The sequence below is a fragment of the Cannabis sativa genome, chromosome 2 (genome assembly GCF_029168945.1).
Source record: "Cannabis sativa cultivar Pink pepper isolate KNU-18-1 chromosome 2, ASM2916894v1, whole genome shotgun sequence".
Classification (NCBI taxonomy): domain Eukaryota; kingdom Viridiplantae; phylum Streptophyta; class Magnoliopsida; order Rosales; family Cannabaceae; genus Cannabis; species Cannabis sativa.
This window is the reverse complement of record NC_083602.1, coordinates 13,515,869-13,535,021: the sequence shown is the minus strand read 5'-3', so window position 1 is coordinate 13,535,021 and position 19,153 is coordinate 13,515,869. Positions and strand designations below refer to the sequence as shown.

At 30.4% G+C, this 19,153-nt stretch overlaps 1 protein-coding gene across 1 annotated transcript; it reads left to right on the top strand.

Moving 5' to 3' along the window:
- The first annotated feature begins 3,498 nt into the window (after positions 1-3,498).
- On the top strand, positions 3,499-7,984 carry LOC115721164 (tRNA nucleotidyltransferase cca2). The gene is made up of 15 exons (XM_030650414.2): positions 3,499-3,868; positions 3,970-4,100; positions 4,284-4,401; positions 4,678-4,733; positions 4,849-4,898; positions 5,037-5,135; positions 5,318-5,427; positions 5,600-5,727; positions 6,121-6,187; positions 6,313-6,396; positions 6,613-6,675; positions 6,785-6,929; positions 7,123-7,284; positions 7,650-7,747; positions 7,842-7,984. Exons 1-15 carry the CDS (start codon positions 3,539-3,541, stop codon positions 7,944-7,946), a joined length of 1,746 nt encoding a protein of 581 aa, XP_030506274.2. The 5' UTR covers positions 3,499-3,538; the 3' UTR covers positions 7,947-7,984.
- The last annotated feature ends 11,169 nt before the right edge of the window (positions 7,985-19,153 follow it).

Genomic DNA, 19,153 nt, shown 5'->3' with positions numbered 1-19,153 from the left:
TCCTGTCACCACAACAGGTGCCACCAGTCTGGCCACTACAGCTGGCCAAACTGATACAAGCATTTCGGTGGATCCAAGTGGAAGGCCTGTGCCTCCAAGAGAAGACCCACCATTGGTGCCTCCTACTGAAGGAAGGACCCAAGGGCGACAACCCCCTGGAATAACAACTGGATCTCGTCTCTAGTTCTACGCTGGAGAGACAGGCCCAGGAGTTGGCGAGCTGTTGTGGTATTTTCAACACATAAGTATACGTGTTGTTTACAAGGATACTGGTAAACTTTTCCAATGCCTTGAAAAGGACATAACACTTATCCAAGGTGTAAGTATACCTTATCGCTGATTATCATGCCAGTCTAAATCCACTGAACTGACAAATCATGGAAATTAAACTTTTCAACATATAATCATGATTATATTCCACTGTGCTGACGACACTATAATCATGAACAAATATATACATATTTATATATGTTCTGGACTAAACAGAATTTATACATTAAACATAATCATGAAATAAATCATGTAAACCACGCTAAATAAAATAATTTCTGATCTTATGTTAATTAGTAAAGCTGATTATATTGAAATAGATTTTATTTAGGACACAAAACCCAACACAAACATGGTCTGTAGAGAATCCATCATTTTAAAGGCCTTCTCCATTTGTTCATGCGTCTTACGCAGAACGTCATCCAGGCTTACAAGCATGAAGCATTTGACCTTGTTATTGAATTGAATCCAAGCATCATATTTTTTCCAAATATTTTTTGGGACATTGGTAGCATGCTCTTCAGGATGCTCCTCAGTTAGGAAAAAATTGTGGTTCTCACAAACCACCATCAAATTCAAATTATGTTTTCATTTAAGAAAACTTTTACCATTCAATTTTTCAATTGCTAGTAAAGCAGTAAGAGGATTTGACATAGTAGACATGATTGAAAACAAATAAAGATAACAAATGAATAAGCTTGAAAAATAAATATCTTTTAGAATTAGTGTAAATGTGATGCAAGAATGCATACAACTAAAACACATAAAAGAATGTTTAAGTTATTTTATGATAAAACCCTTATACAATTAAGTGTCGCCTTAAGGTTGGCTAAATTAATTTTATTGGGCCTATGAGACGAATCTCATCTATATTATTTTGAAACCTAAATATCTCATATTATCCTTTTTTAAAATAGAAAGTATCATTTTTCGGTCAAGTTAGCAACTATTATCCCAAAAATTGCCTGAATGACGTGGCATGCAATAAGATGACATGTGGCGTTAAGTGGAAGGTTGGTCGTCACATGATAAAGCTAGAAGGATGAAAGTTGGACGGAATGACTCGAAGACAAGAAGTACAACATACTATGTAAGAATTGTTAAATCAATTAGTACAATTTTGACTCATCTTTCCCACTCATTACTCGGCAGAGTAGACCATCCGACTAGAGGCGTACAATTGACATGGATTGGTGAGATTTATCAATCGCAAGGTAAGATACTGGTCGAACCATCTGACCAACATCTTTAACTTATTCTAGATCAATGATCGACGAAATCATCTCCCAAATCCTAGAAGATTAAATCTTTATGGTTTGCCTAAAATTAAAAAATTCAGGATTTATTTAAAAAAAAATCAATTATTACGCTGTTAAGATTATTATCTATAATTTTTTAAAAAATATTGAGAAACTAACTTGACTCTAGTTTTCGTAATATTATTCTAACAAGTAAATAAAAATTAAAAAAAAAAATAGTAAATTATTACCATATAATTGAGTTAACCTCCATAATTTTTTTTTAGGCAGAGTAAATATATAATTCTATATTTTTATGAATTTAATGTTTTCACTAGAACTATATAAATTTATTCTTTTTTCTTTAATTTATTTAATAATTATAATAATTTTATTTTTCTATCTGTAAAACTTAATTCTCTTCTGTTTGTCAACAGATTAGTTTTATTTTTTATAATTTTACTTTTCAACATTCTACTTTTAGAATTATTTTTTTGTTTTAATGTTTGTATCTTTGGATTGTGTTTAGCCTTTTTTAGTAATCAAATTGATTTATTTTAATTCTCAGTATTAATTATTTAATAATTAATTTTTTATGAGTATTGTAAATTATTATAGAAAGTTTTTCTCGTCTTCTAATTTATTTTGGTGTACTAAATTTATTAATTAGTTTTATGACTATGATGATTATTTACCTTTAAATTTTTGAGTATAAATGTAAGACTTTTAGTATTAATAATTTATTATATTGATTATTTTGAATTTCCCTTCTTATATTATTTAGCATTTATTAATATGGTTTTAATATCTGTTTTTTAAACTTTTGTTATTTATATTTTGTATATTAATCATTCTCAAGTTTTTTAGTAAGGTTTTTTTAGCATGAGTTGTTATATTATTTTCACTTTTATAATGTTTTTCCATATTTTATTGTTTATTTGAGGGTTCATTAGTATTATTTTATTATTAATTAGTTTTTAACTTTTATAGTCTACTCTATTATGTAGTAGTATTATTATTAATTTTTAGTAAGTTATATAATCTTTTGTTTTTATACTTTACTTTTTTAAAATAGTTTATACTGTTTTTGAGCCTATTTTTGTATATCTTTAGTATTTTTACTTTTGTTTTTCTGTATTTATAAGTAAGATCAAATAAAATTTTTAAAAAATATAGATTAATTATCTATTTTAAATTATTTTAAAATCTATTAATTATATTTATAGTTTCTCATTCAATATTCTTCATAATGATTTGATGGTTTTTATGCTTTTTACAGGTATTTTTTGTGCCTTTTACGACTTTTGTGCCTTTTACGGCTTTCGTGCCATTTTTTATGGCTTGCCCTTAATTGTTTAGGGTAGTGTTGTGGTACAGTCAATGGACAAAAGAAGTGATCCATTTTGTGCTCTTGGCTTCTACATCAACGACCTTTCAGTTTTGACAGATAAGTATTTCAAGTCTTTATATTTATGAATTGTTTTTATATTATAATATGGATTATTTTACTATCTTGTCTTTTAGCAATTTTTTCATTAAATTATGTAGTAATAAAATTTTATTTATTGTTGTTTTGTAGGTCAATTTTGTGGAGGGCGCCCTACGAAGACAGAGACTTTGTCGGTAAGTTTTAATTTAAGGATTGTCTCTTTCAATACCTGTTGTTGCTTGGTGTTGTTTGTTTTTTCAGCTATCAATAAAGAAAGGGTGTTTTAATGAGCTGGGGGGTGCTGTTTGAGGATGTTATAGCTTTATTGTCTAAATTTCCGGGGGCAGTTTTGTTCCATGTGGCTTGCGATATGAAATTATGCAGCTCATGGTTTGGCAAAGCATGCCCTTCGGTTAGACGATGAGCTATCCTGGTTCGAGGAGGTGTCGCCGCCAAATATGAATTGCAGCTTTGTTAATCAGGTGTGATTTTGATCACCGCGTCAAAAAAAAAAATATATATATATATAATTAATTTGGATATCAAAGATGCCCTGTATCATATATGTATATATTTGGAGTTTAACCGTAGAAACGTTAAAATGCGAATAGCAGCAGTAAAGCCCCTAGCTCTTCTCTTTCCCTCCCTCCACCGAACAACTACACACGCTAACACCATTCTCTTCAATTTTCCACTTCCTTATTCCTCTCCCTCCACAATCCCTACTCCAATCAAAACCCTACCCTCTCTCTTCTCTCGCCGACCAATGACGTCGTCGGCGGCTGCTTCTTCATTGCCCACTGTACATGTCAAGGAGAAAATCGAGCTCACCGATGTTGAGAAGCAGATTTTCGATAGGCTTCTCGGAACTCTTCGCCATTTTGACCTTCAAAACCAGCTCCGAGTCGCCGGTGGCTGGGTCCGCGACAAGGTCATTCTCTCTTCTTCTTTTCCGGCGAAATGATTGTGTTGTTGGTTTGGTTGTGTCTTTGATCTTAGTGATTATTTGGATTTTAATGTTCGAATTTTCAGCTTCTAGGCAAAGACTGTTATGACATTGATATAGCTCTGGACAATATGTTGGGGAGTGAATTTGTTGATAAGGTCAGAGAATACTTGTTGTCAGTTGGGGAAGAGGCACAAGGAATTGCCGTCATTCCAAGGTTCTTTATTTATTTATTTATTTATTTCTTCTTCTTCTTCTATATTATCATCAACTGTTAGATGGTTTTTGTGAAGATTAATTTAGTAATTGAAACAAACAAAAAAATTGTTATGTATTACCTAGCTTGGAGATTGTATGTGTGCGTATTACTTATGATACTATTTGCTTATTAATTTTGCAGTAATCCTGAACAATCAAAACATTTGGAAACAGCAAGGATGCGAATATGCGATGTATGGATTGATTTTGTGAACTTAAGGTGTGAAGAGTATAGCGATAATAGCCGTATTCCTACAACGGTATATATTTATGAGTGTATCAATCTTTTACAGTTTTTATTATAATGTGCATTTGTAATTACGTATCACTTTAAAGAAAATTGAAATGATTTTTTCATAGCATTTTAAGTGTTTTTAATTTGTAATATATGCATTGTTAATTATATATGTGTGTATCATTTTATAGGTTTAGGAAGGAATTTTTCATGGCTTTTTAATCTGTCAATTTCTCAGTGTTTTCAGTCTAAGACTGTTTGATAAGGTAAACGATCATTGAAGTTTACTTTTTTGTTGTAGCAAAAGTACGGCACAGCTGAAGAGGATGCCTACAGAAGGGATCTAACCATTAATAGGTATCATTCTTTGATCTGATTTGGCGCAAATAAGAACGATAGCTTGTTTTTGTTTAGTCAAATTGATTTTGTTTTTCTTTCTTGCCGTTATCTGCTTCTCATGGACCTTTTTCAGTTTGTTCTACAATATCAACACCAACTTAGTTGAAGATTACACCAAAAGAGGTAAGTATTTCATTTTATAGTTTATGCAGGAGTACATATCAATAACGTTTGCTTTCATTTTTTCTATTGGAAATTATTGATTCCATATTGTTATTTGTTGCTTTTGCTGCATCTCTCTTTCCTATATTTTTTACACAGGCCTTGAGGATCTGAAATGTGGAAGAATTGTGACTCCTTTGCCAGCAAAGGCTACTTTTATGGATGATCCTTTACGTGTTCTTCGAGCTATCCGATTTGGTATAATCATTTTTTCTCATGTTTATTTTTTTACACTGGTGGTTGCTCCAGCATTCCATGGTCGCCCACTCTAACTTCTATAGGACTATTTGTTTTTTCAACTTCCACCGTCTCTTTTATTTTGTATTCCTGTTTCATTGTTCACTTTTTCATACCACTTCCTGTCGCTTCTTGTTATTTAGGTGCAAGGTTTGACTTTGTATTAGATGAAGAACTAAAGGAAGCTGCATCCTGTGATGATGTGAAAGCTGCACTGGCTGCTAAAATTAGCAGAGAGCGCATTGGTACTGAAGTATGTTGGTATCTTAGCATGTCTCAAGTAGTAGTTGCTCTTAATAAGTTAATATTTATATTATGTATCTGGAATTTGAATTTGAAACTTGCAATTTATTTCAAAGTTTCCACTTTTGGGAGGCAGAGATGATAACTAACAAGTTATTGTTGTGTTAATATGCATAATGTAGGTTGATCTTATGATGTCTGGTAACCGACCTGTTAAAGCAATGACCTATATTTGGGATTTGAAGTTATTTTGGGTTGTCTTCAATCTTCCCCCCAAGTTTGAGCCTGCATTACCAGAAGGATGTGACAGGTGGGCTTTCTAATCATATTTATAAATTGGCTATGATACTGTCATCAATCTTGTATCCAAAGTTAGCTTATGTGAAGTAGGGGCAATGGGCAGTTCTTTCACTGTATCAACTGTGACATGAGTTTTGGTAGACCTGAAACCCTTTTCACACAAATTTATTTTTTCAAGACACCCTTGCATATTATATCATCTAGGAACTGGTTTTTTCCTTTTTGTTTTTAGTTGACACAAGTTGACTGGCTGACCTAAACACCAAATATTTACTGGCTGGGAATGATGGTGAAACAAGTTGACACATTTCCTGCTTATTTTTTTGTTTATTTATTTCCTTTTACTTCTTTTACTACTTTTAATCTATCGCATCTGTAATTTTGAGTGATCCCTTTTATGTAGGCTTTGTATTGCTAATTTGGATGTTACATGGAACCTTATACAGTTAATTGGACGTTCTTCCTTTAATGTGAGTGGCAACATGATCCAAGTTTGACGGATAAACTAATTTATAATTTTTTTTTTATTTTCTATTTATTATGCTGTTTTACTTGTTTTTTAAAATTATTGATTTATTTTGCATGTAATTTTCAGGATGATCAAAGAAGGCTGTCTCTGTTTGCTGCTATGTTTCTCCCATTAAGGGAGACAATATATAAAGATAACAAATCAAAAGAGGTGTAAATTTATTCTCTTCAATAAACAATAGAAAAAAGTGAAGAAGAGATTGTCGTTCTGTTTTAAGCATCTGCTAAGTTATGACATTTATGGATTCCACGGGTGATAATCTCATATCAAATGTTTAACATCATTTGTGAATGTTGACATGCATTCAATTGTGACACCATTGAATTTCTTTCATCTGTTACTCTGAGCTAAACTTCTGTTCTACAGATTCCTGTAATTAACTTCATTTTCCGGGACTCTCTTAAGCGAAAAACCAGTGATGCAGAAACGGTCAGTTTGACTCTCCTTTCAATTTTAGACCTTATTGGACTTCTTGAATTGTTGGCTAAATTAAATCCAGTCACAATTTCTTCTCTTTTTTTTTTTATAAAAAAAACAGATAGTAAATGTATACCGCGCATTGAAGAAATTCTCGTCTTTGCTTCCTTCTCTAGCATTAAATGAAGACATCAAACTAACTGAAGTTGAATGGGCATCAGAACTTGTTGATATCCCCATCACTTCAAAATTACGAGTGTTGACAGGTATGAAATTGTTGTTATAGTAACAATTTAATTATGTGAACTAAAGGTTTATCTTTAGTTGACATCATTAACAGATGCAAAGCCCCTTCGAATGTAATTTGTTTGTGATAAGTCCCTATATTTGTTGTCAGATTGTTTTATCATACCAAGTCTGTGATGTGATATGTGTTTTAACAGTCACTAACTTTTTCAGGCTTTCTGCTTCGAGAAATCAAAGATTTTTGGAGAGTTGCATTAATGATGTCTACGTTATTATATGAAATTGATTCTAGTGAAGATCTTCTCAACGAGAACTTTCAACTTGAGAAGCTGAAGGATATATTTAAAGCAGCTGAGAATACCGTTCTTGAATTAGGTAGGAAACTTTTTCATCCATTCCCTTTTCAACTTTATGTTAACTCGGAAATATAATGGATGTGGAATTTCTGTCTTTTCCCCCACTTTTTAATTTTTGGTATGAAAATCATTTCCCCCACCTTTCAACCATATGATTAATCTTAAGGTAGTTTGATATATATGGTGACTAGAGTAGATACTTGGCTTGCGTCTCATAGGAGACTATTTTCCTTTGCTGATGACACGGCATTATAACCCTTGCTTTATTCTCTCCTTTCGAGGAATTAATCTGTTTTGTTTCATAAACCCTCTGTTGCCTTTTAGCATTTCTCTAATAGTAATCCACGTATGTTATTTTCTTAAATCTTGTGTATGAATGTGCAGATCTTGAAAAAGTATGGGAAGTCAAACCATTAGTCAATGGAAAGGAGATAATGAATGTGTTGGAGCTTAAATCAGGAGGACCACAAGTTAAGGAATGGGTAAGTCGTTTGCATTACCAAACTAATGCCATTTGTAATAAAATAAAAATTTCAAGGCTAAATCAATTATTATTATTATTATTGTTGGTTGCAGCAACAAAAACTGCTTGCATGGCAACTGGCCCATCCCTTTGGGACCGCAGAGGAATGTCTAGATTGGATGAAGCAAAACCATTCCAAACGTGTAAAAAAGGAGTAACTTATTACAATATCAAGTAGTGAGACCTTTTCTGGCTAGTAACTTATTAAAATTGCCTCCTTCAATTTTGGTTACTCTCTGGTGATCTAATGCGCCAGGTACAATCTCAATATGGAATATTGTAAAATCGATTTTGGCATCCTAAACGTTTTGTTCCATTTTAAAAAGTTCTATTATTAACAACTATTCTGACCAAAAAAAAAAACACAATCAATATGTTCTTATTTGTTTTTTTCTTTTTATTTTTTTTCAAAATTTCAAATTTTTTTTTCTGCCCCTCGTAGAAATATATATGTTTGTTTGAGTTTTTGGCAGTTAAATTTTTTTAATTGTCATTCGACTTACTAATAATTCTCTAAACTCAAATTTTAAGAGTAAAATTTTTTAAATTATTAAACCATTAGTAAATTTAAAGTGGTATTTATTTTTAAAAAGACCAAGGTCATATTTATTTATACAAGTTAAATGTCAACATGAATTACTTATGTGTATATTTTTGTACATGTGACACATTTATATTAGTTCACCTACAATAATTATTTAAAATTATAATAAAAATCATTTGAGAAAAATAGTTATAAAATGAGAAACCAATAAGTTAATTAAAATTGAAAATAATTATTACTAAATTAGTTTTACTTTAAGAGAAATGCTAAAAGGTGCTAGTGGTATTTAGTACCTTACAGTGTCATATTACTATTACTGTAATTAAATATCAAGTCTTATATAATTTAATGTAATAATTTTTAGAGAATATCGCTAACTAATTACCACGTCTAGATAGTGATTGGCACCATTAGTACTCAATAGTAATATTTACTTTAATTAAGTAATAAGAATAAAAAAAAACCTAGATTAAAGGAATAAATTGAGATTGATCATTACCCAAAAAACTTAAAAACTTCCCTAGAACACACAAAAAAAAAAAAAAAAGAAAGAAAAAAATCTCGCACAAAACTCATAATATAACTCTAAAAGTTGTTCTCTATTAATTTTTTCCTTCTTCGATCCAACGAGCAACTGGGGACGACGGTTGAGACGGCTAGACAAAACTACAAATTTACCATGCATTTCATAAAATTCAAAAATTATTATTATTATTATTATTATTATTATTATTATTATTATTATTATTATTATTATTATTATTATTATTATTAGCAACCAAACAAATCTAGAAGAAAGAAAATAAATTAGGGAGGGAATAGGTACCTAGCCTTGAGTTAAAGCTCCACGTTCGTCCTCCCTCCCCCTCGACTCAGTCGTCCACCCACCCCAACGTCAACCTCCTTCATATCCTACAAAATTGCCTCGACATCAACCTCCCCTAGATTTGACGTTAGTGTAATATCCCAGAAAATAAATAATGTTTAAATAGACATATTTTATCAAACATGTAATTACTTTGGAAACAAAGTAAGATTATGATCTTACTTAGGTAAATTGTTGAGAAATTATTTAATGAAATACGATATTTTCGGGCCCGGCAATTGTGAGAATTTAGCGATGTGGTTAGTAATGTCACGACATTAATAAAAGAATTATTTTGAGAACCTCTCGGATTAAGTTAGAATTTTATTAGAATGTCGGGTTGGTGAATTAGTGAAATTACCAAAATGCCCCTAGGGTTTTTTTAAAAAAAAATTAAAGAAGAGGGGTAGATTAGTAAATTCATGGTGCTTTGACTTTTCTTTTTAGCTGCCTATTATTTAAAAAAATAATAATAAAAATACAAACCCTTATTTAAGGAAGTTTCCTTCCACGGCAAGAAAACCATTTCATAACATCAAGCTCTTCTTTTCTCCTTCTGCCGAACCCTAGAAGCAGCTGGGAACTAAGTGAAATTCATCTTATTTCAACCATTCTTGAGCTAATCTTAGCCCTAGAAGCTAGCTAAGTGGAGGTATGTGTTGGAATTTATTTTATCAGGATCTTAGATCTACTCACAAGTATGTTGATTAACACCCTAAATATGAACTTTCTAAAACGATAAAATAAACACATATAAAGTTTAGGAAACCTTACATTGGGTGCAGCGGAATAATATGACTCCTTCCGTTCAGATATCTAGCCCTTGATTCCTTTCTGTAGCAGAGCATTATCAATATCTAAACCTGGATCTCTTTCTCTAATTCTTTAGTGCTGAAACTCCTTTTTGCTAAAAGTCTTTCTTCACGATCTTCCTCACTATGGTTGAGGTATCATTTGCTGTGTGTGGGCACTACTCATACACTAAGAATTTCGAAATCTCAATGAAGAAGAGAGAGAGAGTGGATTCGGCCAAAGATAGGGAGAGAGAAAGGCTCAGTTTTTCTGAAACAGAAGTGTCAGAAGAAAAGTGTAATTTTCCTAAAGCCTTCACTATCTATTTATAGCATTCCACTAGGGTTAGGTTTGAATTATTTGGCATTAAAATAATGAAAATATCAGAGGTAAATTCCTATAAAAGTGGCCGGCCCTACTTAGTGGATTTGGGCCTCACTTTTTGCAATTTTGCAGTTTTATCTTTTCTGCATCTGATTTTCTCAAAAATGCCAATTTTCTAATTCAACCATTTAAATGCCAATTCTAACTATTTAATAACTATAAATAATTATTAAATAATATTGTCATTTATCATATTTATTAATTGAACCATACAAAGTATCATAATTAACAAATATGCCCCTAAAACTCTTTCTTTACAATTTCGCCCTTACTTAGTGAAAATTTCACAAATAGACATAGTCTAATTTGAGAATTATAATTGATTAATCAAAACCAATTATATGAGTCTTACAAGCAATATTATCTCAACTAGTGCGGGGACCATGGGTCTATATAACCGAGCTTCAAATAAGTAGATCAAGAATTTATTACTAAAATTCACTAACTTATTAATTCTTCGTTGAATCCACGCATAGAACTTAGAATTGCACTCTCAGTATAATAGAATGCTCTATATGTTCCACCCTATAGACGCATCATTAGTTATCCATTGTTATAATCCTAATTTGATCAATGATCCTCTATATGAATGATCTACACTGTAAAGGGATTAGATTACCGTTACACCCTACAATGTATTTTATCCTTAAAACACTTGACCCCGTATAAATGATATTTCAGCTTATGTGAAATGAGTACTCTACCATTTATGTTCGTTTGGTCAAGCTCGAAGGAGATCATCCTTTGCTTACTATTCGCCAGATAGAAGCTATAGATTCCATGTTTATGCTAGCGCTCCCACTCAATTGCACTACCGTGTTCCCAAAATGTACGTATCACCCTGACCTAAAAGTAGGCTTAACTAACAAATCAAAGAACACGAATAGCCTCTCGAGATCGAGCCTAATCATAACAGGATTAAGAACATTTGATCTAGGATCAATTAGGCGATATTGACTTGAATAGATTTTACGGTAAGTTTAATTAAATCTAATTCAAAGTTCAATATCGGTCCCTTCCGATGCATACTCCATGCATCGAACCTGAGCTTTACTTTAACCAATGCTCTGGAAAGAACATAGCACTTCTCCAAATGCAAGTAAACTCTGTTGTAGATTATCATATCAGTAAAACCCTGTGTCTGATAAATCTAGGAAACTTTATTCACATAGTCATGTTTACTTTCCAATGTGTTGACGGCACAATAAACAGGATCAAGTATGTGAAAAGGGTTTCAGATGAATTTATACATTATGTTCATATAATCATGAAATAAATCATGTGAACCATGCAACATTAAATGTTAATTCTGATCTATAATAATAAGTAAATCTGATTATATTGAAATGAGTTTTATTTAGGGCATAAAACCCAACAAACTCCCACTTGCACTAATATAAAACAAAAAGTGCGTTTCAAATAATCTCAACACCTCAATATACAAATCAAGTGTAGTAGTAGTAAACTCCTCGTAATAGGATCTGAAAAGGTTGAATTAACCACAACCTTTTCTCCACCATTACTCTTCCTTAATCACAAAATTATTGATAATGTGAAATTCCTCTCTATATGTCTACTCTCTTGGGATACTGGATTCTATACCTTTGGCAACTACTTTTGGTTAATCAAGAAATTAACACTAGTAGTTAAGGCAATTTGGAATGGTGCCAAAGATGTATAGAACTTTCCTTAGACTGAATAAGCACCTTTCCTGCAACTTTAACATTCAGTCCCTTCCTAGTAGACCTAGAGACTTCAGATAGGTTTTTACACTTCTCCAAAACCACTATTCCACCCCTAGAGTAACCACCATCTTATCAGAAAGATTTTCTAGCACAAAGGCAAATTTCGAAATTTGATATGGTGTAGTCTAAGAGTTTTAAACACACCCTTATAGACTAACATATAGTTCCTCTTCTTAATCTTAAGATTTACTTGATTGTCTTCCAATGTTCTTCTCCTAGATTAATCTGATACCTACTCATTACTCCCACTCAACAGCAGGTGTTTGGTCTAAGGCATACAAAAGCATATCTAAGACCTCTCACTGTTGATATAAGAAATTCTTTCATGGCTTTATCTTTTCTGGAATAAATGAGACTTTTCCTTAGATAAATAAAATATATACCTAAGAAGTTGTGAAGCTTCTATAGATTGCCATTAGAAAGAAAATGCTTCAGCATCTTACTAAAGTAAATTGCTTGCATTAGAGTAAGTAATTACCAGGTATACCACAAGCCATAAGTTTAGATAAACTCAAACCTATAATACTAGGAACAGGAAGTTTTGTTAAGTCCATTGAATGGACTTATAAACGAAAATTTCCTTTTATGTCCTTGTAATAGAAAACTTTAGGTTATTCCATGTGAATGGATTAAACCATAGTTCTTTTGGCTTTCTTCTTAGTTTCTTATCTTGACAATCCATTACTTGTTTAAACTCACAATGGATTTTAATCACTAGTGTCTCCCAAGTCATAAGAAGGTGAGTTCCTAGAAACTCTCCCACTACAACAAGGTACCGTGAATTATGTCGAAGAAAACTAAATGGTATTAACCTCTTTAGTTGTGACAAGACAACAGAGGCAGTGGGATCATCATATGTCAAATAAGATGATAGAACACTTTTGGAATCAAGAATTAAATATCTCCTTTATTTGCTACTTTATTTTCAGACTTAGTCATTTTCTTAGAAAAGTAGTATTTGTTTGAGCAAACACTTTCTTATCTATTGACTATGGGATGGTCCACCCCTAATCACTTAGAACAACTCTAGCTTTTCTTAAGATTTTGATTAGGTCATCCATGAATCTAGTAATGATTTACATTAAGTATACAACCATTACATCATTCTGAAATTGTACTACCATAGAAGGAATTAGGCAACGACTAGTAACTAATCATCAACATGCAACTCGAAATTTCTGGGGAGGTGAGTTTGGATATAATTCAAAAATAAATTTAATGATCTTTGAACTGCATATCTACTAACTATTTCTCCACCCCTATCAGTTCGCAAGATCTTTAACCACTTACCTTAATGGTTTTAACCATTGCTATAAATTAATGAAAATTTTTCAAACATTTCAAATTTCTTGCTAAAAGGTATAATCTAGAGTTATCGTTTTAAGAATACAACGAAAAACTCATATCCACCCCTGAATGTACATCCATCTGCGAATGAGATGAACTACTTTCAGTGGATATAGGCATATTAACTCTTTGCAGAGATTGATCTTGCCAAATCCACTATGAACAAGATACAAATGCCATAGATTAAAAAAAATGTGGTAGTGTCTTTTGATGACATAGGTTTAGTTACATAAAAGAGTTCTTTGAATACTGCAAGTGGATCCTGGTCACAGAATACCTAACTCATATTCCATACAGTTTTAATCCATTAATAGAAAATGGATATTAAACACTTGAGAAAGTGTAACTGTATTGTATTCTGGAATTAGAAATATAAGAAAATTATTGGAAATTATTTTACCAGGATCTTAGATCTACTCACAAGTATGTTGTTTAAACACCCTAAATATGAACTTTCTAAAACGATAAATTAAACACATATAAAGTTAAGAAAACCTTACATTGATGCAGCGGAATTAATGTCTCCTTCCACTCAGATCTCTAACCCTTGAATCCTTTCTGTAGCAGAGTATAATCAAGATCTGAGCCCGAATGTCCTTCTTCTTCAAGTTTGATCCTTCACAGTCTTCCAATCTATGATTGAGTTACTGCTTGCTGTGTGTGGGCACTTACTCTTTCACTAGGGTCACGAAATTGATGAAGGGAAAAGAGAGGGAAGATTTCGGCCAGGTATAGAAAGTGGGGAAGGCTCAGTTTTTCTGAAGAGAGAAATTTCTGTCAGAAAAGGTTATTGAAAACTTGTGATTTGACTGAGCCATCACTTTCTATTTATAGGCAACTACTAGGTTTAGGTTAGGAATTATTTGGCATTAAAATAATGAAAATATTAATTTGAAAAACCTATTTAAGTGGCCGGCCATGGTGTAGTATTGGGCTGGTGGATTTTATGCCCTAAATAAAACTCATTTCAATATAATCAGATTTACTTATTAATATAGATCAGAAATAACATTTAATGTTGCATGGTTCACATGATTTATTTCATGATTATATGTATATAATGTATAAATTCATCTGAAACCCTTTTGACATACTTGATCCTGTTTATTGTGTCGTCAACACATTGGAAAGTAAACATGACTATGTGAATAAAGTTTTCTAGATTTATCAGACATAGGGTTTTACTGATATGATAATCTACAACAGAGTTTACTTGCATTTGGAGAAGTGCTATGTTCTTTCCAGAGCATTGGTTAAAGTAAAGCTCAGGTTGGATGCATGGAGTATGCATCGGAAGGGACCGATATTGAACTTTGAGTTAGATTTATTAAACTTACCGTAATATCTATTCAAGTCAATATCGCCTAGTTGATCCTAGATCAAATGATCTTAATCCTGATATGATTAGGCTCAATCTTGAAAGGCTATTCGTGTTCTTTGATTTGTTAGTTAAGCCTACTTTTAGGTCAGGGTGATACGTACATTTTGGGAACACGGTAGTGCAATTGAGTGGGAGCGCTATCATAAACATGGAATCTATAGCTTCTATCTGGCGAATAGTAAGCAAAGGATGATCTCCTTCGAGCTTGACCAAACGAACATAAATGGTGGAGTACTCATTTCACATAAGCTGAAATATCATTTATACAGGGTCAAGTGTTTTAAGGATAAAATACATTGTAGGGTGTAACGGTAATTTAATCCCTTTACAGTGTAGATCATTCATATAGAGGATCATTGATCACATTAGGATTATAACAATGGATAACTAATGGTGTGTCTATATGGTGGAACATATAGAGCATTCTATATACTGAGAGTGCAATTCTAAGTTCTATGCGTGGATTCAACGAAGAATTAATAAGTTAGTGAATTTTAGTGCTAAATTCTTGATCTACTTATTGGAAGCTCGGTTATATAGACCCATGGTCCCCCCACTAGTTGAGATAATATTGGTTGTAAGACTCATGTAATTGGTTTTGATTAATCAATTATAATTCTCAAATTAGACTATGTCTTTTTGTGAATTTTTCACTAAGTAAGGGCGAAATTGTAAAGAAAGAGTTTATAGGGGCATATTTGTTAATTATGATACTTTGTATGGTTCAATTAATAAATATGATAAATGACAATATTATTTAATAATTATTTATAGTTATTAAATAGTTAGAATTGGCATTTAAATGGTTGAATTAGAAAATTGGCGTTTTTGAGAAAATCAGATGCAGAAAAGGTAAAACTGCAAAATTGCAAAAAGTGAGGCCCAAATCCACTAGTATAGGGCCAGCCACTTTTGTAGGAAATTTAAACTGATATTTTCATTATTTTAATGCCAAATAATTCAAACTTAACCCTAGTGGAATGCTATAAATAGATAGTGAAGGCTTCAGGAAAATTACACTTAAATTTTCTACTTTTTCATTCAGAAAAAACTGAGTCTTCTCTCTCCCTATCTTTGGCCAAACCCACTTCTTCTCTCTCTTGTTCATTGAAATTTCGAAATTTCTTAGTGTATGAGTAGTGCCCACACACAGCAAGTGATACCTCAATCATAGTGAGGAAGATCGTGAAGAAAGACTTTCAGCAAGAAGGAGTTTCAGCATCAAAGATTCAGAGAAAGAGATCCAGGTTCAGATATTGATAATGCTCTGCTACAGAAAGGAATCAAGGGCTAGATATCTGAACGGAAGGAGTCATTTAATTTCGCTGCACCCAATGTAAGGTTTCCTAAACTTTATATGTGTTTATTTCATCGTTTTAGAAAGTTCATATTTAGGGTGTTAATCAACATACTTGTGAGTAGATCTAAGATCCTGGTAAAATAATTTCCAAAAACTGGCCTCATAGCCATGGTAATTGATTTACTTGCAAGAAATTTGGACTTTAAAACGATTGTTTGTTTGTTTTTGGATGGTATCATGTTGTATTGAGTGTTATTTGATGATTGATTGATGTTTGTAAATTTTCGTGAAAATTAATTGCGATTCTGTTTCTGGAATTATTTTTATTGGATAGTATGGAAAAAATTAAGCAAGTTAGCCTTTTACAGAACTCAATTTCGATTTTATTTGAATTAGTTATGAATTTTTGAAGATTTGGAAAAATCGGAGCTGTGCTGAAATTTTCCTGCGATCGAGAAAACTGTCCGTACAGTTCACAATTTTTTCGTTTTTCTTCGATTTTTCATGCTTTTTCATGGAATTAACTTCCGATTTTTGGTATAGTTTTGTATTTATACTATTACTATTCCTAATTCAATTCTAATTATCATTTTGAATTAATTTAATATTTTTTAAATTTAATTCAAGATATTAGTGTAATTTGAATTTTGAATAGAATTAGTATCTATCTTCTTGCTTAAAAATCTATCTTATTTTTAAATTTGATTATATCTTATCTTAATTTTAAATTTAAGGTCAGATTTTATATATATATTTTTTAAATTAAATCTTTTTTAGATATTTTGACCTTATTTAAATTTAAAATAAGATAATTATAATCATGTAATTTTAAATAGATGTAAGATATTTTGCTAACTTTTAAATTTTGTTATTTTATTTATTTAAATTAAATTTAAAATCTGAAAAAGATATTTAACTTATCTTTTCTAATTTTTATTTATAAAATAACATTTAAATTTTAAAAGTAGTTAGCAAATTTTGAAATGATATTTAGGTTGGTTGAAACCTAATTTTTCAAAATTGTAGGTTTAATTTTAAATTTAATTTTTTTTTAAAATTTTGAATGATTCAAATTTTTTTTAAAAAAATTTCGAATTTTTTTTAATTAATTAATTATTTCGAAATTAATTATTTAATTTAAAATTAAATAAATCCTACATCCAACTATCCAGCTAACCTTGTTGCAGGAGTATGTGTTTTAACTTGTTTGTAAGTTTTAAAAACCTATTATTACTTGATTGCAAATAGCCATGGTTACCTTTTGCCAGATCTAATGATCTGATGGCTCCCTTAGTCAAGATAATAATTTGTAACAGGTATAATTTACAATCTTCTTTCATCTGTGTATGACCTAGCAACATGATAGGACCCATCCAAAGTGTGCCTGTGTGAGCCTATGTGTTTAATTTGATTATAGATACATATAGGTTGTTATTGCTAAAATAAATTATCATAGTTCTTGATAGAATTTATTTAGGCCCATTTAGTTATTGGGCTTATTCAATTAATAACAGTTGTTCTTATTAAGGTTAAATTCCTCTCTTTTGGGCCTTGTGTGAGAGTTGGGAGCCATAGTAGTGGGTACGACATACTGAACCCAGCACCCCCTCACATGAACCACCCCAATTGTGAAGGCCCATTTGTCTGATTTGAATAACTGTACTAGGTTAATTAAACTAGTTTAACCTAATAAAATTGATTAGCAACATAATTAATTTCATTTATTTTGAAATTAATTTAAGAAAATTATAGTTTAAAGAATTTTTTATTCTAAGCTAAACTATATGTATTTTCTTGTATTTAATTAAATATAGAATTATAACCATCTAGATTCTTTCTGGAGCTTAATTTAAATTTTTCATTAAATATTCCTATTTAAGTTGATATTTAGTTATCTTCAACTAACCAACTTAAATCTGAATATCTTTTGGATTTAAAATTTCAAAATTAAGTTGAGGAATTTTAGGCATTGGTTATTAAGATTCTTTAGATATTTTTTAAGTTAATATCTTTTCGAATATTAACTTAAAATGGGAAATTTTAGATATTTTTTTAAGTTAATATCTTTTCAAATATTAACTTAAAATGGATTATTTTCAAATTAAGTGGTTACAACTTAATTTTTGATATTTAATTAAATTTAAATTTGAAAATATTTAAGTTCTAGATTTTTTCTAATACAACTTAAATTAGATATTTTTTCAAATTTTGTGAAAAAGATACTTAGTCAAATAAGATATTTTCTAGATAGTTATTTCTAGACTACTTATTATTTCTAATATTAAATAGGAAAATATTATACATTGTGAAATTAATTATTTAAATAATTAATTTTGGTACAAGTATATTTTTCCTAGTATTAAACTAGAGATTAATAATTAAGCCTTCTCTACACTTAATTATTTATTTCTTGAATTTAATACATTTAATTAATTTGAAAATTAAATATCTAAGTTGATTTTTATCATCATACTTAAATATTTCTTTTTCATGACATTTAATTAAATAGAAAATTATTTTTAGTTGAAATTTATTTTTTCAACTAAATTTAAATAATTTTCAAAATATATTTTTTCTTTATTTTATTAATCAATTTTTGAAATTGCATTTCTTAAATGCTGGAATTTCGAATTTTATTTGAAAAATAGATTAAGTTGTAAATTAATTATTTATTTTAATTAATTCTTGGATCAACTTAAATCAATGATTTTTTCATTTATTGATTAATTTAAAATAAATGAATTAAAGTATATTATTAGAAATTGAATTAATTAGTCAAAGGAAAATCTAGATAGATGATATTTTTGCTTGAAGTATTTTTCTAATGTATTTAATTAAAAAGAAAATTAATATTTAAGTTGATTTTAATCATCATACTTAAATATTTGATATTTTTCTTATATATATTTAATTAAATAGGAAAATTATATTTTTTGTTGTAAATTAATTTTATTAATTAATTTTGGGCCAACATTAAATTAGAATAATTTTTCCAGGATTTATTCTT

Bases quoted from the DNA above. Each gene is read 5' to 3' on its own strand.
- LOC115721164 (XM_030650414.2), top strand. From the start codon at position 3,539: ATGCGAATAGCAGCAGTAAAGCCCCTAGCTCTTCTCTTTCCCTCCCTC. The intron at 3,869-3,969 runs GTCATTCTCTCT...TCGAATTTTCAG, and splicing joins GTGGCTGGGTCCGCGACAAG to CTTCTAGGCAAAGACTGTTA. The intron at 7,748-7,841 runs GTAAGTCGTTTG...TGTTGGTTGCAG, and splicing joins GACCACAAGTTAAGGAATGG to CAACAAAAACTGCTTGCATG.